Source organism: Dermacentor albipictus, chromosome 5 (genome assembly GCF_038994185.2).
Source record: "Dermacentor albipictus isolate Rhodes 1998 colony chromosome 5, USDA_Dalb.pri_finalv2, whole genome shotgun sequence".
Taxonomy (NCBI): Eukaryota; Metazoa; Arthropoda; class Arachnida; order Ixodida; family Ixodidae; genus Dermacentor; species Dermacentor albipictus.
Window position 1 is genome coordinate 109,363,895 of NC_091825.1, and position 24,215 is coordinate 109,388,109.

Genomic DNA, 24,215 nt, shown 5'->3' on the forward strand with positions numbered 1-24,215 from the left:
TTGTAGTATGGCGTTGTATTGTAAAGGTACGGGCTCCATGGATGCGTCCGTATCCCTCTCTTGTGGCGCCCGGGTGGCATGAGCTCGGGCTACAGCGTGCGCACGCTGATTTCCACGGAGGGACTCGTGTCCTGGAGTCCACACTATTTCAACGTCCGGGAATGAGGAGGTCTGTTTGAGGAGTCGGTGAGCGATTGAAGATATTCGACCTCTCGCGTAGCTACGGCAAGCTGCCTGGGAGTCGGTAATAATTGTGATGTACTCGTTGGTCAGACTAGAGGTGATGGCCAAGGCGATGGCTGTCTCCTCCGCTACGAGGGCGCTGGCAGTGCGGACAGTCATCGAGACCACCTCTTGTAGGTTATAGTCGACAACGCTGGCCGTCATGGCTGCTTTTTGGGGGTACTGCGCGGCATCTGTGTATAGTGTGGTGGGGAGACTGCCATATCTTGTCTGTAGAGCTTTTGCGCGAGCTTGGCGACGATCGGCATGATGTTCCGGGTGCATGCTTCTGGGGGTAGGGGCTACCTTGATGTGCTCTCGCAAGTTGGGGGCCAGATGGATTGCTTGTTCGTGGCCTTTGCTGTGTGTGGGGTAGCCTAGGCGCGCTAGGACTGTTCTTCCTGTTGGTGTGAGGGCTAGTCGTTCTCGTTGGCTTGTGAGGTGGGCGTCTATAATTTCTCTTATAGTATTATGCACTCCTAGGGCTTCAAGCTTGAGTGTCGCTGTTCCCGGGGGTAGGCCGAGCGCTTGCTTGTAGGCTTTCCGAAGAAGTACGTCTAATTGATCTATCTCCTTGGGAGTGAGGGGCAAGTACGGGGCAGCGTAGGCAATGCGGCTGATTATCAGGGCCTGGACGAGCTGTATTATGTCGTCTTCTTTCAGTCCGTATTGTTTGGTGGTGATACGGCTGACCATTCGCATGATCTGGAAGGTGGTCTGCTTGAGACGTTGGATGGTGTATGCGCCTCCGCCGTCCTGTTGTATGTGGAGTCCGAGAATACGGACGCGGTTTACTGTGGGTATTTCTTTGTCGTCGAGGATGAGTGTGATGTTTGGTAGTTCATTGAGGTTTCTTCGGGATTTCTGTCGAACGACTAATAGTTCTGACTTCTCGGGGGAGCACCGGAGACCACTTGATTTTGCATATTGCTGGACGACGTCGGTCGCTTGTTGAAGGGCGTCTTGTTTCTCTCCTTCGGAACCAGCGGTTGTCCAGATAGTGATGTCATCGGCGTATATTGCATGCCTGATTCCTGGTATTGCGTTGAGTTTGTCAGGTAATTTCATCATAGCAATATTGAAAAGGGTGGGTGATAGAACAGCACCTTGTGGGGTTCCTGTGTTGCGGGTAGGTAACGTCGGGGTTCTGAGTGAGCCAATGCCTATTGTGGCCGTGCGGTTGCTTAGAAAGGCGCGTATATAATTGTAAGTATTACAACCACAGTTCGTGAGGCTTAGGTTTGTAAGGATGGTATGGTGAGCCACATTGTCAAAAGCGCCTTTGAGATCGAGTGCTAAAATCACCCCGGTGTTGTGCGGTGAGACGTGTTCAAGGACTTGTTCCTTCAGCTGAAGATGTCGTGGGTAGAAAGGTGGGGCCGGAATCCGAACATTGTTTCGGGAAAGAGGTCGCTGGATTCTAGGTAAGGTTGAAGCCGATTGAGAATGACATGTTCCAGAAGCTTGCCTAGGCATGAAGTCAGTGAAATTGGTCTCATATTCTCTAAGCTGGAGAGTTTGCCTGGCTTCGGAATGAGTATGATGTCCGCGTGCTTCCAGTCTGCTGGTAGTGTACCCGCTTCCCAGTGATGATTAAAGAGGTCAGTAAGAGATTGAATGGTACCATCATCCAGATTGCGCAGGAGCTTGTTATTTATTTTATCCTTGCCTGGGGTGGTGTTTCGTGTAAGTGCATGGAGTGCTTGTTGCACCTCAGTGATAGTGATCGGCTTGTCGAGGTCGTAATTGTCGCTCCCGCTGTAACTTGGAGGTAGTCCTTGTGCGGGTTCGAAATCGCCTATGTACCGCGCCCGCAACTCCTCCAGGATTTCGTCATCGGAACCCGGATGGTTGTGGAGGATACGTTGGATTGTTTGCTGGCTAATCGCCTTGCTTTGTGTGGGGTCAAGAAGATGGCGTAGCAGCGACCATGTCTTGGCCGTGCTAAGATTACCCTGCAACTTGTTGCATAGTTGTCGCCAGTTGTGACGGGTGAGCTCCCCAGCATAAAATTCCGCGGTTGCCGTGAGTTTCGCTATACGTAGTTTCAATTTACGATTATGTTTTTGGCGCTTCCATCTCCTAACAAGGCCTCGACGTGCTTCCCAGAGGTGAAGAAGGTGTGGGTCTACGGCCGGTATGTCTGTAGTGAGTGTGATCTGTTTTGAATGTCTGGCTACGTCTTGATGGAGCTCTCGTACCCACTGCTCGAGATCCGTAATACCCGTTGAGGAGTCATCCGCTCGCTCTTTGCGAAAAGCTGTCCAATCTGTGAGTGTTGTCTTTTTTATCGGGTGGCGTGCATGCGTAACGTTCAATGTGGTGGCAAGTATGCAGTGGTCACTGCCCAGAGTTTCTTCCGTGTTGTGCCAGGCTGCTTGCTGTATCCCTTTAGTGAGGGTGAGGTCAGGGCATGTATCTCGGGAGACGCTGTTTCCAAGACGTGTGGGGTATGCGGGGTCTGTGAGGATGGTGAGACGGTGCTGCTGTATCGTGCACTGGAGTGCAGTGCCTTTTGATGTGGCTGTCGTGTAGCCCTATGCCTGGTGAGCAGCGTTGAAGTCGCCTACAATCAGCAGACTATTATTTTTGGCTAAGCCAATCGCTTTAGTGATCAAGTAGTCGAACTTGGCCTGCTTCTGCTTGGGTGGGCTGTATATATTCAGTATGAAAAGGCTCTTTCGGCCTCGTTGGAGCGGCAGGATCTCAATTAGGTTATGGTCGACGTCACTGCCGTCTATTGTGTGTTGTGTGGTTGTGAGCGTTTTAGCTGTAAGTGTGGCCACGCGGCTTTCAGGCGTGGTGGTATGTGTGTTGTAGCCAGCTTGAGTTGGGTGTGTGCCTGTTTCCTGTAGTGCGATTACGCTTGGTGTCGTTTTGGAGTTACTTATGTACTGTCTCAGTGATCCTTGCTTGCGTTTGTAGCTGCGGCAATTCCATTGCCAGAAAACGCGGCCGTTTTGTTTATAGGCGATGGTTGGGTGTCGCGTTCACCAATGCCTGCGCGTTGCGCATATAGGGATTGCCGACACCGAAGCCCGTGACCACTACGGCGGCGAGGAAACAATCTGTCATGTTTTGTGCGAGTGCCCGCAGTACAGGGCACAGTGACAATCGCGCTCTGTCGATTATCAGGCACTTCGACGACCGGCCTCTGTCGGAAGAAAGTTACAGTAGAACTTTCTTCCGACAGAGGCCGGTCGTCGAAGTGCCTGATAATCGACAGAGCGCGATTGTCCCTGTGCCCTGTACTGCGGGCACTCGCACAAAACATGACAGATTGTTTCCTCGCCGCTGTAGTGGTCACGGGCTTCGGTGTCGGCAATCCCTATATGCGCAACGCGCAGGCATTGGTGAACGCGACACCCAACCATCGCCTATAAACAAAACGGCCGCGTCTCTTCGGGTAAGCCGTGGTGAAAATATAAGGCTTAAGGTGGGATCTAGGGAATACTAATCGAGCATGCCCGAAGTGTGGTTCAGTCCATGCAGATGTGGTGCACTCGTGTGAAAGCCAATGCATCAGATATGCGAGATTCCTTCCAGCGTCTGTCCTAGAAAGCGGGATTGGTAAGCGGTGCTCTTTTGAATGTGCTGAACGGGCCGCTATATTGGGAAGTTCGATGCCAATAATGCAGTGACTGGCTAACCGCTGAAAAATGAGACGGCGTAACTTATCAGGCTCTTTCTTGAAAACTGAAAACACATTCTAGCGAGAAGATTTAGCGACACACATAGTCAGAATTATCGAAAATTGTTTATACATTAGAAATTGCACAACAGAAAGAAGTATAGTTGCCGGTGTAAAATAGTCCACTTCTCTGAAGAAGCGTCATGCGATGTAGCCGGTGCGAATGCAGTTGCAAATGCATCGCCGTCCACTTCAAAGAGAATTTGTATAGATACGCCAACCAATTACATACGCTCATATCCGAGGCACCATGGAGCAGACTTAACTTTTTGCAATGCCGTCATCCCATAGGAACTAAGAATGTGAAAGCATGCTGACTCTTCCGCGCGATACTTTTCCCTTGGTCATGTGCTCGAATTGGGCAAAGTAAATTTTGAGAGTGGGCCAGGTCGGTTTTGAACGTTCATCAACTAAATTTTTGATTGGGGCAAAGCCAATTTTTCGGGGAGGGCCACCCAATTTTTGGGGGTGGGCCAAGTCAATTTTGGGAGTTGTCAGGTCGGTTTCAAACGTGTTTTCGAATTGGGCAAAATAATTTGGGGGGGGAGGGGGGCGGGGGGCAAAGCATCCGTCCGATGGCCGTGACTATTCAGCGTGGGATTTCGCATTGCGATCCGCAGCAGGTCCAGCGCCGGGAACGTAACGTCATCGTTTGGTTACGTGGGTTTTGGTACCATCGGATGTTAACGCCAAAGGAAGCTCGCCGAATTTTCCGCTTCATAGAGCATATAATGCTTTCGCATTAAATATATCCCTTCAAGCACTCAAGTGGACCGTGATAACGACCGTCGCAGATGTCTCTCGAAAGTCAAGTCAGCGTTACGCTTCAAACAACAGTGATAATGCCCAGGCCACGAGGTTATACTCCCTTCGGTCACGGGTTATGATGAACAGCCAATAAAATACATCAAAGTCGAAAATTTCATTTCAAAGGGCAGTAGACTGCGTTGCAAGAAAGTCAAGGTGGCAAGATTATCCTTTGTTTGCAATTTAGGGAGACCTCGTATAGTGACGGAATTTTGAAATCTCCATTTATTATACAATGAGTTAAGCCCGTTTCGTTACATAAGTAAGTGTTGAATCACTTGCTCGATTGCACGCGCACAAGTTGACTGTTGTCTGGAGGTCCATTACGAGGAAGGAAAAAACTACACTTTCTTCCCTGTTGTCGGAAAGCGGCACATCGAAGACCCCATAAGACTGGGCAGTACTTTCGGTAAAGTAGTCACGTGTAGCCATACTACAGATAAATACTGATGGGAAATGAGGCCACATTGGGTAGGGTAGCAAATACGACGCTCGTCTGGTTGACCTCACTACCTCTCCTCCTCCTTGCTTTCTCTCTCAATTAATCCGCAGCTTATAATGCCAGTGGTTGATTACATGTCACTACTGGACATAACTGGCAAATGCAAGTTGCGCCTGTAGAAATATGTACTATCGGCGTCAAATGAAAGTTGAACAGCGGAGCGCGTGGCCCAAGCACAAGTTAAGATATAGTGCGCGCCGTCCAGTCATCACCATTGGCAGGCGCGCACATCCGATTTGGCCGCACTGCGCGATCCCCCTATAGTGAGATAATGTCGCTTCTGTCCTGGTTCTTACATTTGAAAGGGAGGATATAAAAAATAAAAACGAAGCTAAAATATTGCAGTTTACGGCCAGTCTTGTCGCACAGATCGCCGACGCCACAAGTGGTGTCAGCGCGAATAGCGGTGCGCGTGGTGCAGTTTGCACCGTCACCGCGCGTGCTAATCTACCTTGCGATGGCGGTGCACGGTGCGGGCGATGACGGTGCAAACTGCACCACGCGCACCACTATTCGCGCTGACACCACTTGTGGCGTCGGCGACCTGTGCGACAAGACTCGCCGTAAACTGCAATATTTTAGCTTCGTTTTTATTTTTATATCCTCCCTTTCAAATATAAGAACCAGGACAGAAGCGACATTATCTCACTAGAGGGGGATCGCGCAGTGCGGCAACATCGGATGTGCGCGCCTGTCAGTGGTGATGACTGGACGGCGCGCACTATATCTTAACTTGTGCTTGGGCCACGCGCTCCGCTGTTCAACTTTCATTTGACGCCGATAGTACGCACTCTTACTTAAGGGGATATGTAACACGTCTGTTCCCTGGTCTGTCTCGAGCCGAAATGCTTCTATCGAATGGCAAAGGGGCATTAAAAAGGCTGCCAATTTTCCTCCTCTCACTATGACCATGACCTTCGCAGCGACGCAGGATGTTGCGCGTGTGAAGCGAACATCGACGCTTTGAAAGAAAAAAAAAATAGTAGAACCCTCTCATTTTCTCACGAGACGACGCCGTTTCGTAACGTCGCACACGTAATGAACCTTATTACGTGAGTGCGGTCACTACGACAATGTCGCGCGCTTCCGGAAAGAAAGTACGCATGTAAAAAAGAAGTGTGCAGTAACGAAACATTCCGATTTATTTCGCCTTCTAAGAAAGGCGCCCTTGAAGTGAAATCGTAAGCCGTCGAAGTTTCCCGACGCTAGTTTTGTTCCCAACGCCTCATGAAATCGGTCTGCCACGGGCGTTGTACTAGAAGGAAAGGGAGTAAGGGTGGCGTCAATACACATTCCCACATTCATACTATGTACTAATCACCCCTCACAGAGTGTTTCATTCAGCATGCGAAATATGGATGGTTGTCAATGTAAAGTCGTTGTAGGCTATACATAATTAGCCTCATTTGATCCCTAAACTACCATCCTACATTTGCTTGATCGTTACAGATAAAGAATTGTTTAAAATATCATAAATTGTCATTGTTCCTGCCCAAATGCCCGCCTGATATAACGACACGCATAGTCACATGCGCTCGATTGTGTCACGACTTATGCAGTGGAAACTATGTGATACAATAAAAGAGTAATGAACGCAGGATATTCAACTGCTGCAAAGAAACGCTGTGCGGCCAACACGAAACACAGCTGAACCACAAAGGACGATGAATGAACCAGCGTTTCGATTTCGAAACAAAGCTACACGCCCAATCGTTGAAAAATCTGTGTGCTAATCATCTGTTCACGTTAATCACGCTGTTCGGACGACTGGACGACAAATTTCCCTCTGGTAAACAGTGCATGAACCTCTCTGTTAGGCAGTGACCGCCAATTGGCGAACAAGCAAAGCCTATCCCGAAGCCCATGGTCCGACGAGAAGGCTCTTCTTCGTCAGGGCATTATCGGCATAGCTACCAAGTGACAGCGTGCGTCTGTAAAAAAATTGAACGGTCAGCGCCATTGCCAGAGTGTCGAACAGAAACTTTTTTTTCTCGTTAAGGTTTTTGTTTCGGTTCAGTGAAACGGTTCAGTACCGGTTCAACTCCGGAACGAAAAAATGATGGTTACAACCGGCGAGAACAGGTTCCAGTTCATTTACATAACTGAACAATTATTAAAGAAAAACCGCACATATTATTTTGTAGAAGAACTCGACGCTGGTGCTAGAATGCACTGAGAAATTACGCCTGTTGTTCTGTAGACCACACTTAGTTACAAAATAATTATGCACATCCGATATCAATCCTGGAATCTATGTGAAGCAAAGCTTTCTTGAGGGAGAGTAAGGGAGTAAGGAGAGTAAGATATTCTTCCAGCCTGCTACTCTGCTCATTGGTAAAGGGAAGAGGAGAGAAGTAGGGGACTGAGGAGTAATCATGTGGACAGGCAGTAGAGATGCGATTGTATACACGTTCCTGTTAGAAGGGCCCGTTCAGAGCCTCGAATCAAGGCCCGTGTTAAATAAACATTCGAAGAGACTCTTGGTGGCTCGCTTTTTTCACTGAACGGCCTGTTGTTAATTAGCGCTAACGAAGAAATCCATTCCTGCCGTCCTCAATCACAGTGGGGACAAGCAACGAGCATATGTCCCATTGTCTTAGGTACGTTACACGCATCACAGCCTGCCAAGTCCGCGCATTGGATGCGGTGCAAATACTGTAGCGTTAACACAACACCTAGTCTGCCCCCTGACATAATATGCTGAAAATCATACTAACTGCACTGCTGCATTTAAAATCATGTGAAGTTGGTGTGTATTCAAAAATGTGACAGCATAGTGGAGCCGCAATTACCGGCAATGCATGGATGAAAAAATTCCAAAGAAGGTGGTCAACATGAACCGAAAACCACAATATTTCTCTCTCGATATCTACCCGGAGTGTAAAAAATCATAACGTTCTGGTTCAGTTCTGGTTCGAGCAAAACATAACGTGTTTCTTTTTCGGTTTTTAGTTTTTCAGTTCAGTTACTGTTCAATACTCCAATTGTTGCACATTACTTTCTTTAAAATTAACATACTTGCGTGATTTCAGCGTAATTACTTGATCTCGTCATGGTATTTAGGGGTGCAACGAAAGGCACTCAGAGACTCCGGGATCGACCTACAAGACACAGACTGCTGGAGAGGCTCATCGAGCAATGTTACGCGTCACTAAATGTTTCTGCATGATGACGGTATAGTGTACGAGAATACTAAATAGAAGCACTGGCACTGGGCTAAGCAGCAGGTGATCGCCATACATTGAAGCGAAATCGGAAGTGTGGAGGCGGACATGGCGTTGCAGCCGCATGGGCTGCGATAGGCTGTTTTGCCGCGCACCGAGTGACGCACAGGCTGAGGCTGTGCTCAGCTTCTCTGAGATTCGCCTGTCGCGTGTACAAGCAATAAACGTCTCTCACGCCTATAGCTTGATAAATCCTACAGACTTCGTGGCACAAATGGAAAGTCGACGGCGGCAGCTTCATTGCTTCGCCTCAGGATGTCAAACGGGTCGCCACTAAGAGAAAGGAACGCAGCCATCGCTTTCGGCCGTACCAAAGGACAATTTGTTGACAGCCTTAACCATTCCTTAACTTTATTCCAAAACAAGTATCCAACTGCACCAATAATCTATGCTGGCGATTTCAACTACCCCGCAATAAATTGGCAGATGTGTACACCCCTAGGTTGCGCAAGGAAGAGCGAATGCAGGTAATTTCTTGATGTTCTTTGTTCATTTGATCTGCATCAAATGGTTTTCAAGCCAATACGTGGAAACTCAATTTCAGATAGTCCTCACAACCAAACCGAAAAATAGGCTTGTTCTCGTCCTTGAATGTATTAGCGACCACAACGTAGTGCACAGTGAATATCTTTTACGAAGTAGTAAACCAGAAAAAGCAACGAAATCTATTTACGATTACTCCCGTGCAAATGTCGACGCGATTCTTGAAGAGCTGTCATCTTTTTATGTGTGGTTCTTGGAAACCATGGTTTATCGCAATGCAAGTGATAACTGACACCCTATCCGAAGAAAACTTACTGAACTGAAACAAAAGCACGTTCCCAAAAATGAAATCACCTCATCAACACACAGCACATGCTTCACGTCCCCAGTGAAGAGAGCAATCAATAAAAGAAACGTCTTTACTCTAAAGCCAAGTTGTCCGACTCGGATGGTGATTGGCAGCGCTACCAAGAGCAATCAAATAAATGTAAAGTGGCAATTGAAGCGTCTAACGACACGTTTTTTAACGGTTACATCGTCAGCATGCTAACTGACAATCCAAGAACGTTTTGGGAGGTAATTAATCCCAAACACTCTTCTCAATCCACTATAGCAATTGCCAATAACGGAGTGCTACTCTCAGTATACTCTCTGTATTCACAAACGGAAACGCAATACCGCCTGATCTTACGTTTCTTTCAATTCACTCATCTATGAATGACCTTATAATTACACCGAAGGGAATAGAATCGGCCATCGATCGACTTTCGAATAACTCAGCGCCAGGTCCAGACGGCATCTGCCCAAGGATACTTAAAATGATTAAGCCTATAATATCTCCCGTGTTAGCCGCCCTTTTCCAGGAATCAACAGATACAGGAATTGTACCGGATGATTGGAAGATCGGTCGTATAACTCCCATTTACAAATCAGGTGACCAATCAGTGCGCTCAAACTATAGACCTGCATCCTTGACTAGTTCTCCAGGTAAATTACTTGAGCATATCATATCTTCCACAGTTATGAAACATTTAACTAAACATAACTTTTTTTTCTAATAATCACCATGGATTTCAGCAATGACGCTCCTGTGAAACACAATTATTTGAAATTATAACTGATCGCCATCAAGCTGTTCACGACCCCATAAAGATCGATGCCATATTTATTGACTTCAAGAAAGCATTCGATAAACTTCCCCATTCTCGCTTAATGATGAAACTTAGCCGGTTTAACATACATGGTAAAATTGTTAATTGGATCTCAGGTTTTTTAACCAATCGCTACCAATTTGTTTTTGTATGTGATCAGTTTTCCACTTTAGCACAAATTAAATCTGGCATTCCTCAGGCCTCCGTACTTGGACCAATATTATTTTTAATTTACATTAATGATATCAGTAACAACCTGACCTCAACAGTTCGATTGTTTGCAGATGACTTCGTTCTTTTTCAAACAAATCATTACCTCTGAAGATACTAATATCTTACATGCAGACCTAAACATAATTTCACTTTGGTGCGAGCAATGGCAAATGGAAATGTTTCTAAAACAAAAACAATCCCATTTACCAAAGCCAGCAACGTTCAGCTAAGTTCATATTTTATGAACAACATGCGCATAGATAATGTATCTACGTTAAAATATTTGGGCGTCCATTTAACTTCTAACCTTACATGGAATGACCACATTGATGAAATAATTTCGAAAGCAAATAAACACCTGGATTCATTAGGGAAAACTTGTATTTAGCAAATCAGTCAACTAAACAATTAGCTTACACAGCTCTATTTCGTTCAAAGATGGAATACGCTTCCATAACACGCAATCCAAATCAGACATACCTAATAGATAAGCTTGCATCTTTACGAAATAAAGCAGCACGTTCCATCACTAAGACCTACTCTAGGACATCCAGCATCACGGCTATCAAAGAGTCCCTCCAATTACACTCTCTAGAAGAACGACGACTGTTAGCACTGCTTTCCCACTTCCACAGATTGCCTCATACCCCGTCATCCTTTACTGCATCCCATATCAAACTTCCGCAACGAATTTTCCCCCGCTTCGACCATTCCTTCAATGTGCATCCCATGTTTGCGCGTACGAATCTCCTTCGACAATCGCCACTCTTTCTTGCTTGTTTTTCATGTCTTTAAGTTCACTCGAATTGGTGACTACAGACTTGATATGAAACCTGATTGTGGCTTCACGGATGACATTTGTGAATGTTTATCATCAGAGTGTTGAAAAGCCGTGGTGAACTTGCTTTCACCTTTGCGCATCCCTCTTGCTATGTCATCATCATCCCTCATCACACCTTTATGTCCCCGTTCCCCCTCCCCCTGTGCAGAGTAGCAGGCTAGAGCATCTTAGCTCAGGCCGACCTCTCTGCCTTCTTTCAATTAAATTATCTCTATCTCTATCACTGCAACTAGCTACCAAAAGAATTTGCTTCTATACATGAACATGACTCGTTTGTAAGCCATTTGAAACGCATTTTAAGTGCGCATGTCGAGTAAAAGCCAAATTTTGTGCTTTTAGCCCATTGTAAATGCATTTATATTTTTTGTACCGAGTTGTTTTCTTTCATCATGTATGCATTTCTTTCTTTTTCTTTCTTCTTTGTTATTTTATTTTTATTAAAAATTTTTGTTGTGTTCGGTGACGTATACTACGGTGTTCTACATTGCCTTTCCTCCCTATTGTGTTTGCAATATCTTGTTGTCCTCCCCCCGCCCCCATGTAATGCCCTCAAGGGCCTTTAGGGTATCTGAAAAAAAAAAGAACTTGGTTGAGTTTGTGAATCTTTGTTTAGCATATCATATGCATCGAAATATATGCTGATTTTTGGCCTCACTAGTGGTCACCAATCAGCAAACGCGGGCAAATATTTCGCAGCATGCAAATAAAAACAATGCTGGTTCACTTTTAACGTATGTTTATGTCATATTTATGTCATGTTCCCTGTCTTTCCTCCTCTTTGTCTCTCTCTCTCTCTCTCTCTTATTTCATGTTACAATGTGCCTTCTGAACTTTTCTTTCTCGTTCCTGACAACTAAGTCCATACTTAACCGACCGCGCCTTTATAGTAGCCATTGCAGCCGTAATTTGAAGATGTGTTTGATTTCTTACTTTGTCATCCGCCCGTAGCTGCTCTAGTGCGGCAAAGCGCCAGCGAGATGTGGAACAAGTAAATAGCAAGGGCAAGAAAACAAAAAGCGTAATACCTTCGCGCTTACGCTTAGTCGTCGCCTAGCGGACGTTGAACATTATTCGTCTGCGCAACTTTCGTTGTTGTTGCTTTAGCACATTTATTCATATGCATAGAAAAGCCGATTAGGAACATCTTTCTTTTGTAGTTGTTGTTGCTGCTGTTGTTGTTGGCAGTCCCCGATGCAAAAAGTAAAATAAGAATTACAAAAAAAGAAAAGGAAACAAAAGAAGAAACAAAGGGCCGACGAAGCGGTTAGACATACTGCGAAACGAAGACGCTCCTCCCGCTTCGTTCAGCCATTGCGTCTAAAAGATTCCACTCTGGGCTTTCGCGAGCCAGAGCGGGAATATGATTATGAGGCATGCCGCAGTAGGGGACTGCGGGTGAATTTTGACCACACGGGGTTCTTTAACGTGCACCCTATGTGCGGTACACGGGCGTTTTGGCATTTCGCCACCATCGAAATGCGGGCGCCGCGGCAGAGGTTTCCTTCCGCGACCTAGTGCTTAGCTGAGCAACGCCCAATCCAGTAAGCAACAACGGCGGCTCAGCTATTGCGTCTAGCGGCCGCTTAGCGTCGCCAGGAGTGGCCTCAGGCGGGAGCGATCCCTCTGCCCCCTACGACTGTATTCTAGAACACTGTACTGATAGGTGTCCCCCCGACAGTTTTTACCTTTGGAACACCCTATCCCCTTACTTATACCGTACCTGTTAAAACGTACCACATTACCGTTTTAAATCGCAATGAGTGATGACATTATATCGCAATGACATTATATAGCTTTCCCAGAATGTGCTGCTCCTGGGTGTCTTATACATGTGACAATTATGTACCGATCCAGACATGTCGAATAGGTCGCAGGAAGTCGGAAACAGACAGTTTAACGGTGGAAAAACTGGGAGTGCCGACGTTTCGAGAACGGAACTGCTCTCCGTCAGCCTGTGATGAAGACAGGTCCGCATGGCGAAACGTTGGCTCCGGACTCAGGCTTCCGTTATTCGCTCACTCTTCATGAACCGTACGCATACTCTGGGTAAAAAACAAGAAGTTGCGTCGACTCAGGTGCGGAGGGGAGCGAGAGAGGAAGTTTAGTGGCACCTGGAGAGAAAGAAAGAGGGGGATTACATTTACTCACAGAAACCCTAGTCCGGGCCGTCCGTTCTATAAGGGGTTACATATAGGCGATAATCGCGGAAGGAAAGGTTAGCCAAGCCGCAGGCTATGTAAGCTACCCGAGGTGAGATGGTAAGGAATGAAAAAAGTTAGAAATAAGAAAAATCACGTATATACACGCTCGAAAAATTTAATATTGCGAAAATATCTACACAGTCCAACCAATGTCTGTATTTCGCAGGAATACTATAGGGCCTTAGTGGGTCGCAGTGCAGAGCCAGGACACTGCCATGGTTCAAGAACGCCCCGCAGTTGAAGTCGGGCATCATGTCGCTTGCTTAAAGGGTCGCTCAAGGAATACCTTAAGGTTGTAAATCAATGACTCTGACCAGTGGCTCGAGTGGCCAGTCGCGTGGCAATTTTGCATGTATTCGTGGGCTTCTCTCACGTTCGGAAAAACACTTTTATGTATAGCGCGTATTGAGCAACAGGAAGCTAAATCGGGAGTTTCTCATTTACCTTGCTTGATCTTGTAAATTCTGTGTCTCTCGCAAAGTAGACTTAAACCACATCATGTGGGGGTGCCCTAAGCACCTCCTTCCCGCTTTCCTCAAGCAATTAATATCTAGTGAGGATCAGTGAGAGGCTGCCTTGCGCAGCTCGAGGCCCGACCTTCAGGAGGCCATCCTTCAATGGTCTGAGAGGATAGAGGAGGCCTACTTCAAATAGTTCCTCCCACCACCCTTTATTCTGTTGCCCCCTTCCCTTTACAGAGGGATAAATAAAGTTTTTCATCATCATCACCATTATGTTGCTCTACAATTTTATGATTGACACTTTTCATTTAATGAAAATATTCGAGAAGTTGAATAGTTAATTAGGAATAAATATCCAATTAGGCGGAATGCAAAAATAGTGTGAGTATCTCCAAGCGATGGCAAACAACATTACCTTGGTTCGGTCCAGATACGTGCCATTTGCATACTTTTGAGGTTTGGCTCAAGTTACGTGGGACATCCTGTATACCGTACTCATATTTCCTTTCTTGTACGCAACTCCTACCACGGTACTTGCTCTTCCTGTTACAATCCCACGAAGGAGTGGCAGTACGTGAAAAAAAAAATCGACTAGTCCCCACTTCGCACGGCGCGCGCTCAATAAACACGAGAAGCGGCAGCGCCAGCTCCGTGCCAACATCTATCTGCACGTCACCGTTTCCGAAGGCTGCCAGCCGCATTCGCTGCATAAGTCGTTGAGTCTGTGCGTGTTGTAATGCTGACACATTTCTCGATTCCAGAGGTGCACTGTTTGCATCTATGCCGTATGGGAAACGAGGTACGGTGCATTCGGTACAGCAGCACACGCAACCTAGTCATTCAATCACCAGCGGTCTCGGCGATGGCATGCACGTTATCGCGAGAGTACAGAGCCTGTAAGTGAGCGCTTATGCAAGCATAGTTTTCTCTAATAATACTTCACGGAACGCGCACAGTTTGACTATGATGAAGTTAAAGAAAAGCGAGAATCAGTAATAAACAGCCCGTACGTATAATATTTGTATATGGTTCACATTCGTCGTTGTTAAGGTGTTCGACCGCCCATACTGACTCGTCCCAGGGTTCAACGATCCGGTTCATATGCGCACATATGAATTTATTGCTACGTTTTGACAATATTTCTTATCAGCGATGCGCCGTTTCCATTTTATTTGAAGCTAACAACTATCTATGTCCGTAGATGTCGATGTAAACAAATACACCGTTCTGGTAAATTCGACGCGGAAGGCTGCGCTCGAAGGCGTCTTGAATATGCGAAGCGTCTAAAGAATGTGTATATGGAACACAAAAATCAAGCTGCAAGTGCCGAGAAATCAGCGCCAACAAATTCCAAGGCAGCCGCTACGGCAGAGGGAACTCGGCGTGCTTTTAGCGGCCGCACCGTTAGCTCAACGGAGCAATGATAGGCCTTCTCAATTCTCAGCCTCAGTCGGTGAGTGTTACATGGCTTCCACGGACGACATGCTGCCCCGGAGAAGCCATTAATAACCAGCCGCGGTCCACAAGACGGACAACCGACGCACCTTCAACATGGACGCAGAGAGAGAGAGAGAGAGAGAGGAAAGGGGAAAGGCAGGGAGGTTAACCAGAGAAAGAAAATCTGGTTGGCTACCCTACGCTGGGGAGAGAGGGGAGGGGGAGGTAAAGTGGAAACAAAGTAGAGATAAGGAAAGGAAAGGAAGGAGCATAGACACACAATCACAATCGGTCACTGTCACCGAACACTGTCATCGCACAGCACACTGACACTTGGTGCACTATCAACATCTGTTCAGGCTACAGTCGCCTGTCCAGTTCTGTCGCCCTCAAGAACCGCAACAGTGCCCTCGTCGCCCTCTGCTGCGATGGCTTATGATGGCGGTATCTGAAGATGAGTTCCTCTGTGAGAGGTCTTTGGTCAAAGCGCGCTATCGCGGTTGCAAGTGATTATCTCTGTAAATTATATCGAGGACAGTCACAAAGAAGGTGTTGAAAAGTCTCCTCGTTACCGCAGTCCTCACACGAGGCGTCGTCGGCCCATCCAATTCGGTAAGCGAAAGACTCAGGTTCACAAACCGACAGCTATGTGAAAGCCCTGGCGCCCTTCCAAGACGTTTCCAGCGGCGCGCGCCAGAGGGCAGCACAGCAACATGAAAAAGGCGGATTCCTGGATCTGGCGACCGGATTCGAATGTAGTGGAATGCAAATGCGCCCTATGTGCTGACGTTTTGGTGCATGTTAATGAACTCAAGTGTTAAAAGTATTTCTGAAGTTCCACACTACGGCATTAAGGAGGATGTAGACTTTTCCCGAGTGTACCTCACGTAATAATAACATGATAGTCATCTACGTCAGTTAAATTTATTTGTTAAGAATGGTTTCACCAATTGAAAACTATAGGGACCCGGAGAACTAAAAGAAATTGATCTAGCAATTACACTTGACGTTTCCTTTCTTCGTTTAAATGATGTTGTAATGAATTAATGTCGGCGCAGCTGTGAATTAAATAAAAAAATCAGCAGAGACACTTAAGGCTGCCTGCGTGAGGGGAATGCAAAAGCATTGTAGTCCCTTCGTTGAATCTGTGGTGTTGTAGTAAGGCGTTGTATTGTAAAGGTACTCCTCCTTGCTTTCGTGCATTCTTTGTCCGCGCAAGCTCTTGCCTGGGTTACAACTGCATCGCGGTAAGCCCAAATAAAAAAAAAAAACGCGCCAAGCGTCTCAACGCGCTTGCTTGCTCGCGAGCAGTTCATAACTCGAACGAGCGGCATTCAAGTGGACAAAAATTGTTTTTTTATTTTATACGCTCATTTTATGCACTCAGGACGCGGGGCCACCTCCTCCCCATCGGTGTCGCCGCCACGCGCCCAATGACGCAATTACTAAGCCACACGTTTCCACGTGACGTGCGCAATGACGTGCGCACTAGGCACACATTTGATCAACCAGAACCGTAGAGCCACCGTGGCGTCGAAAAAGCGTGCTTGTCTCGTACCTCTCTCTTTCACTCCCCATTCCCCTCCCCTCGTGTAGGGTAGCAAACTGGACTCAGTATGGCTACCCTCCCTGCCTTTGCTTCTTCCTCTCTCTCTCTCTCTCTCTCTCTCTCTCTCTCTCTTGTGTCGCATTCCGGAGGGCCGGGCTCGAGTTCCGCGCAAACCAAAATTTACCAAATTTTCTTTGCAAAGTCATTAATTTAATTTGTTTACACGAACCTCTCTGAGAAATTTGAGGTCAATCCTAGCATTCTTGACGTGTTTCTACTTTTTGCACCGTAGGACAATTTCGGTGCCGTCGCTCAGTGGCGATGTCGCGCAGTCATGCGTATAATGCTTTCGCGTTAAAGATGCAACAATAGTGGTGTAGGTCGTGGTGTTGCTACAGCGCGCGTTAGCCGCCAATTCCTCCACCTGAGCGTCTCCTGTCGTGTCAGAAGCATCTGTCAAAATGCGATCACTTAAAAACTTACAATGAAGCTTCGTGTTTCAAGAGATAGTGAAAGGCTTACCATCAGCACTTTCATAACCACACACACTGCCTTAGAATTACAGGCTTAAACAACAAATTTCTGAGTGGAACAGCACAGGTCGCACGAAATACCGCTCGTAAATTCAAGTTTTCGATTTAATACATTCTACCCGCAGGGGAGCCTGCACCGTGAAATAGCCGCATGACACTACGATGTTAAACGGCGGTGTCTCAAAGCTTCACTTGATTTCTGTTTGCCTTACATTTTGTGTTATCTATGGCTTCGCGTACGTCACGCTTCACTGCCCTTTTATTTCTATGGGCGTATGCATCACGACTTAGGGGGCCTACGCAAACCACAAGGCTCCAGTCCCCGTCTGTGACGCTAGTGAGCACCCCAAAGGTAAAGGGCCATCAAGACTTGTTCAAACAACGACCCATGAGGGAAAGAACCTCTACCAGCACCAAGCGAACTCTCCCGCCTACGCACATAAGGCAGAAACGATTTTCCTCTGAATTACAAAGGTTCAGTGCTGACGCAACCAAGTGAGACATGGTTTTCCTCCCTTCTAACAATCTCTCCGTTCTGGGCGTCCTTTCGAGGTGCTTGACAGCGCCCAAGACGGGACATGAACGAGGATTGCCTTCTACACTACAAAGAAAAGGAGGAAGTTTAAACAGCAAAGAGCAAGAAAATAGCTAACATCATTGTAAAATTATTATATATTACTCAGTGTGAATACGCTAATTAAATAGCATGGTCCGTTCATCCTCAACATTCAATTCAATGCCCTGTTGTATTCAATCACATTTCTAAACTTGTGCGGAAAATAGTGGTACCTAACATCGACATGATAAACCTCCCTCGAAAACACAATCCTAACGAATCAGTCCCCGGGCACCGATGAGATTCCTAATTTTGTTCCGAGACAATGTGCAGCGATCGTATTTCAGCACGCAAGTGAATTTCCGACGCCAAACTATGCGAATTATAAAATCGAGCAAACATCATTGCACATCCAATGAATGGACCACGTAAAAATGTCCTTAATCATCGGCCCGCATTTTCGACTGTGGTATAAGTATCTTCGACTGTGGTATAAGTAGCAGATAATTTAAGCAATTAACTGATACACGGGAGCCTCGTTAACAATGAACAAGGCTCCCATTTAGACCCAGGGCGTGAAGTCTCATAATTTTTCCCCTTGGTCGGCATCTGTGTCGTTTAATCTTGCCAAGTTTTTCACGACCTAGCCTGCGTCCTACGACCTAGCCTGTACCTAGCCTGCGTTGGCTAGGTACAGTTTAGTAAATGGCAGGTTCTTTGACTCGTGTTGCTTTCCGCACCACTTTCCCTTAATAACCCACGCAATCTGTCAACCTACATGTTTGCACATCATACTCGTCATTTTTCACCTTTGTTGGCATCTGTCCCGCTTCATCATCATTTTTCCCGAACAGAGGAGATTTCACCAGAAACTCGACTTCCAAAAGTTATCGTGTGTGTGAGGTTAAAAGAGGGCACACCGCGTAGAAACTTGCTAACATTCAATGACTACAGTGGATTTAAGTCGTAATACAGTAAAAAAATCTGCAGTGAAGTAAAAATTTTTGTTACGAAGAATTCCCCACCGACTGCTGCCTACCGAACAGAGACAGACTGCGCCGAACAAAAGCAACGTCGTAACTCTCACTAACTCCTTTTTTTTAATCGAAGGTAGATTAACGTTCATCAAGGCCTTCACCATCGGAGAAGAACAGCACACGCAGTCTCCAGACAACATGGACTATATCATAATACGAAGCTATGGATAAGCATCCCAGTGACACAAAGTGTTAAAACGAGGATTATTCAGCCCTAAAATCATTATTATTCGGGGAAACGGCGACACAGTGGTGCAGACAAGAAACAAAAGAAGAGCAGCCAATCCATCCCGAGAGCTATAGTCGCATATCGTCATTCGTCCGTTAATTTACCACGTTAATTTATTTCTTTTTACTGCGTGCACGCTATTATTTTTCAATTTCTTTATTACAGGATTCGTTTCCTTTTCTCGTAAAACTCCCTTCACTGCACAATAAACTACTCTGAACGATAAATTATGCCCCCCACTTTTACATATTTTAGTTTTCCTTCTTATATCATTTTCGTTTCATTTCAGTATTTTATTTTATTGTGATCGTTCCCCTGACTTGATTCTTGTTATACTCTGCTTTGTGGGTGCATGCCATGCTTGAGGGTTTAAAAAAAACCAAAGCAACAAACGAACAAGGCTAGAGGAGGGCAGGGCACCGAATGACAACGGTATTCGTTATGAATGCGCCCGTGGGCTAATTAATAACACGCGCTATTACGCTAAGGGAAACCACCAGCAGGGAATTCATTGCCAAGCTGCATGGACGATTGCCGCCGCATTTGCCCTTCCAAGAGGCGATGCGAACTCTCTCCGGTGACCCTCTCTGTGCTTGCAGGGTTCTTGTCAAATTCGGTCACGGACGCCCCACCGCTCGACCGTGACACTATATACCGTTAAACGCCTGCTCAAGCTCTCGTTTGTGCCGCACACACGTTCGATTTTCCAACAGGTTACTGAATCTTAAGGTGAAGGAGGGAATGCCAAGTGGAACGCGATGACTTGAATAAACAAACACTGTCCTCCTGTATACTTACCTGCAGCCGATCTACGGCGCGTTATGCCAACTTTGAAGCCGGCAGATCGGAGATCGATAACAAAAACAGCAACATAACGATAAGGGAGACAAACTGGGTCGAGGCTACTTAGGGAATTGACCCTGAGAACTGTGGAATCAAGGGCAAGCAAGGTCGTTCCGGGCGTACGTTAAGCGTAACAATTACGCTTTCCTTTTTACCTTTCTGCATTGACTTTCTGATGTATCTCTCACGCCTGAAGAGGTCACTCGGCAACTTCGAAAAGACGCCAATCATGTTTCGAAACACCGCAGTTTGATTGCGCTTACGTATATACCAATCGACTGTTCAAATTTATCGCGTTGAAGGTGTACAAAAGGTTGGAGTAACCCGTATGTTTGTGCAGAATGAAAGTTACAAGCTTCATAGCAAAGAACTTTCTGGCAAGCTGAAGAAAAATATGCAGGACATAAGCAATTATGCTATAAACACTGGACCCTTTTCATGAGCACGCTAAGAAAAGGATGAAACAGATCGCCGTCACTGGAAAATCAGGATATACAATTCTAGCGAGAAGTAAGCATAGTCTACACACGTGTGAACCATCGAAGTGCAGTTAAATGCAGTTAGAATGAGGTGATGAAATGATCACAACACAGACTATTGCTCTACATGGTAGATTTTCGGTTTGACTTCAGGTCAACAGCCCCTCACTTCAGCTTGCTTATGCCACGTTTTAACCATAATGAAACGAGCTCAAATATTATATGTCCTTAGCGCTGGTGTTACCGCGTAAAATATAGTTGTGCTCCGAGGTTTAATCTTGACCCAAATAGTACTCAACTACAGTGGCAGCGAAACTACATAGCATACGTCAGCGTCAAGGGATCATGGACACCAAATAAAACATCGTTTTCATCTCATACTCGACTCCAGATTCATTGCCAAAGCGAGTACTCCAAGGGCGATTACGCACTGATCGAGCCGCCCACTCGCCCTTCCGATCTAACGCCAAACGCAAGACGGCGCTTCGGGTGCAGCTTATAAAATCTAGGCGCGCGTTTCTGGGTCACGTAAACACCAGACTTTCTCCGCTCAATCTCTCTTGCTGCCCGTCTGACACCGTAAATTTTGGTCTCCGTCCCTTGAGTGCTGCGTAGAAAGGCTGAGTCCACCGGCTGCTCCACGGCGAACGGCATCAAGACGGCTGCTGGATATCCGACGAGGGTGCGAATCGCAGCACCATGGCATCTGTCCTTGCGTATCCGAGGGATCTCTACGATTACGTGTGGTCGTTCCGAGACACGCGGATAGACGCATGGTCCAGCAACGTCATCAAGGGCACTTTCGTGTTACCGCTGATCATCAGTTACGTGTACGTAGCCAAGGTAGCCGGCCCTCGGTGGATGAAAGGTCGCGAGCCTTACAACGTCAAGCGAGGTATCCTTGCGTACAACGCGTTCACCGTGCTCGCAAACGCTTACTTCCTGTACCGGATGCTGCCGCTGACGTACTTCGGCGGCGGCTACAGCTTCCTCTGCCAAGGGATAGGCACCAACAGCGAGCGCGACATGGCCGTCATTAGCCTGAACTGGTGGTACCTCTTTGTACGCATCGCCGACTTCGCAGACACCATGTTCTTCGTGGCCCGCAAGAAGTACAGCCATATCACTCAGCTTCACGTATCGCACCATGCTCTGGTCGTATTCAGCGGGTGGTTGTGGCTCAACTTCGGTAGCGACGGTCAGGCCGTGCTCGGCATCTGCATCAACGCCTTCGTCCACATCATCATGTATACGTACTACTTCCTGGCAGCCCTGGGTCCCGGCCTGCAGAAGTATCTATGGTGGAAGAAGTACCTGACGACGATTCAGATCTTGCAACTGATAGGGGTCTGCACTCACTCATCTCTGCCTCTTATTTTCGACTGTGGCTACCCTAAAGCCCTGTGCTACCTGGAGATGGCCCAGCTTGTACTGGGCATCGTACTGTTCATGAACTTCTACTTGAAGACCTACAGGGTCGGTGGGAGGTCTGGCCCTCCAGTGGCCACAGTGTCGAAGGAAAAAGATCAATGAAACACTGTGCAATGTCTGGCAAAGCTACAACGGCGTTTATCGATCCGGCGGTGCGTTTCAGGACGCTAAATATGTGAACCTCAGTGCCAGAATGGTTCAGAAACCGTGTTTCCGGTGGTGATTTACATGGCCGATAACTTGGATCGATGGACAGGGGGTTCGCTGTAAATGCCATGGCGAACAATGCATTGCAGCTGTCAACAATAAATTCGAACACCAAGAGGGCTTAATTCACAGCACTTGGCCACAGTTTGCATATCATGCAGCTGTGGAGGAAGATGAGGGCTTACAATGTAATTGAGCGTGCAGAAATATTGAAAATTCGACAAACTGTGTGGACAATGTTTGTAAGCTTTATGTTTACATGTGTTCCACTCGCAACATATTGGTTTTGTATGCCGAAATTATGGTTCATACACTGTGCTTACTTACTTCAACTGCAATGGTTAATGCTTAGATTTTTCTACTGTTTATATGTAAGTGTCAAACGTACTCTCCAAGTTTTGTGTACTAGTTAGTTTCTGTTTATTAGTGTACTGTGTTTATTTTCCTCAACTTGCAATAATTCATGCGTAAGGTATAGTTTTCCTTATTGTAGTGTTTCAATACTTCTTTCTGTAGCAACAAATTCACAAATTCATATTTTAACATTTGCAACTGAATCTCCAATCATCACTCTTCCACTCTATATTGTGCTTTCGAGTGCATGACCACCTGTGACCCGTTGCAATGTCCAGACTCGCCTCCTCCTGCGTGCTTTGATGCAAAAGTGTTTCTCCGAAAACAAAGAGATGAACTTAAAAAAATGTTCTGCAAATACGTTTTAAGGAAAACTGTTTGCGCGCATCAGCACAAAGTTTAATGTGTGTTGAGTGTGTTCCAAGCGTGCCGAAATTCTGGCAACCCGGAAAGAAGAGAAACCAAAGGGGAACTCAAGTTCATTGAATCAGTCAAACAACCACAACACAAAGTAGGAATACACTAATGCCAATGTTGTTAACTTACGTTATTATCGCATATTTTTTAATGAGAAAATGTATTTACCCTGCGCTTTTTACGATTTCGTGGTTCGGTGGCTTCATGCGGCAGATGATTCTCTTATTATTGAGCGCTTCGGGCCCCATGGTTATTCTCCCGCGTTGAATAACAGAGGCCTCGGTTCAGTCGTAGACCTGATGCTTTAGGCAGCGCCAAGGATTTATTAGCCCTATGCAGCGAACATCCGTTGAACGTTCTCGCTCAGTGTTTCGACAACGCCCCGTCCTTAAATACAAGAGGGGGGGGGGGGGGCACTGCCGTGGATGCCACCGCTGCGGGTAGCGGCTGAGCGTTCTTGACGCTGTTCTTGTAAAACAGGTTATGTTCAGAGGAGAGAAAAACTGGTCAAGTTGGTACGGACTCGCGGTTATAGTTAACGGCACGGTTAAGAATGACGACGACGGCGAACAGCACAAGTGCCCATGCAGTGTTCTCGTCGCGTCGATCGCCCTTGCATTTCTTGAACCACGATTTGTTTTTGACTTTTTACTTTAGACTAAATCTGTTCGCAAGTGAGACAGTGGTCTCTTTACGATCAAGTGGTCTCTGTGATGTTTGTAAGATCAGGCGATTTTTCAGCCGGTTTTTATATGTCCCCTGTCGCATGCTCGCGTTATGCATAATTATTGTACCTGTGTAGTGGCCAGCTACAGTGTGCGAGGTTGTAGTTGGCTGCGAGGACGTGATGCTGCTGAGTGTTTGTTGTACTAATGTTTATTATGTGCATTGCACCACCTTTCTACCCCTCTGTAATCCATTTTGGCTGTGTGAGTATTTATTAAATAAAATGAATACCAAGAACATTTCCATTGCTCATACTGAAATACTTTTTTTAGTTAAGCATGCGCGAGATGATTTTCTGTGCGACTGCCATCCGGGAGCTTGTTGGAAGTCCCCCTGAAGCACCTCACTATACGAACATGACCCCAGAAGCGCTACGACTCCACACACAACTGTTAGCTGCAAAAGGTCCCCAAAATATGTCTATGACGTTGGGTTTCAGCTTTAAGTAAACATCAAGAAATATATACAGATCCAACGCACACGTTGGAATCTATGTGAAGCGAACTTTTAGTAAAGCGGTAACTAAATACTGTACAACTAACGATGATGCGTTCAATTGTGTTTACTTTTAAGCTTACCAAATAGCGAGCAAGAAGTGTGAGGACGCGATCTGAGAGGATT

General features: G+C 46.4%; 1 protein-coding gene across 1 annotated transcript; it reads left to right on the forward strand.

The window, feature by feature from the left end:
• Positions 1-21,001: 21,001 nt before the first annotated feature.
• Positions 21,002-23,834, forward strand: LOC135920704 (very long chain fatty acid elongase AAEL008004-like). Its single transcript, XM_065454931.1, has one exon. The coding sequence runs from the start codon at positions 21,159-21,161 to the stop codon at positions 21,990-21,992; it is 834 nt and encodes a 277-aa protein (XP_065311003.1). The 5' UTR covers positions 21,002-21,158; the 3' UTR covers positions 21,993-23,834.
• Positions 23,835-24,215: the final 381 nt, after the last annotated feature.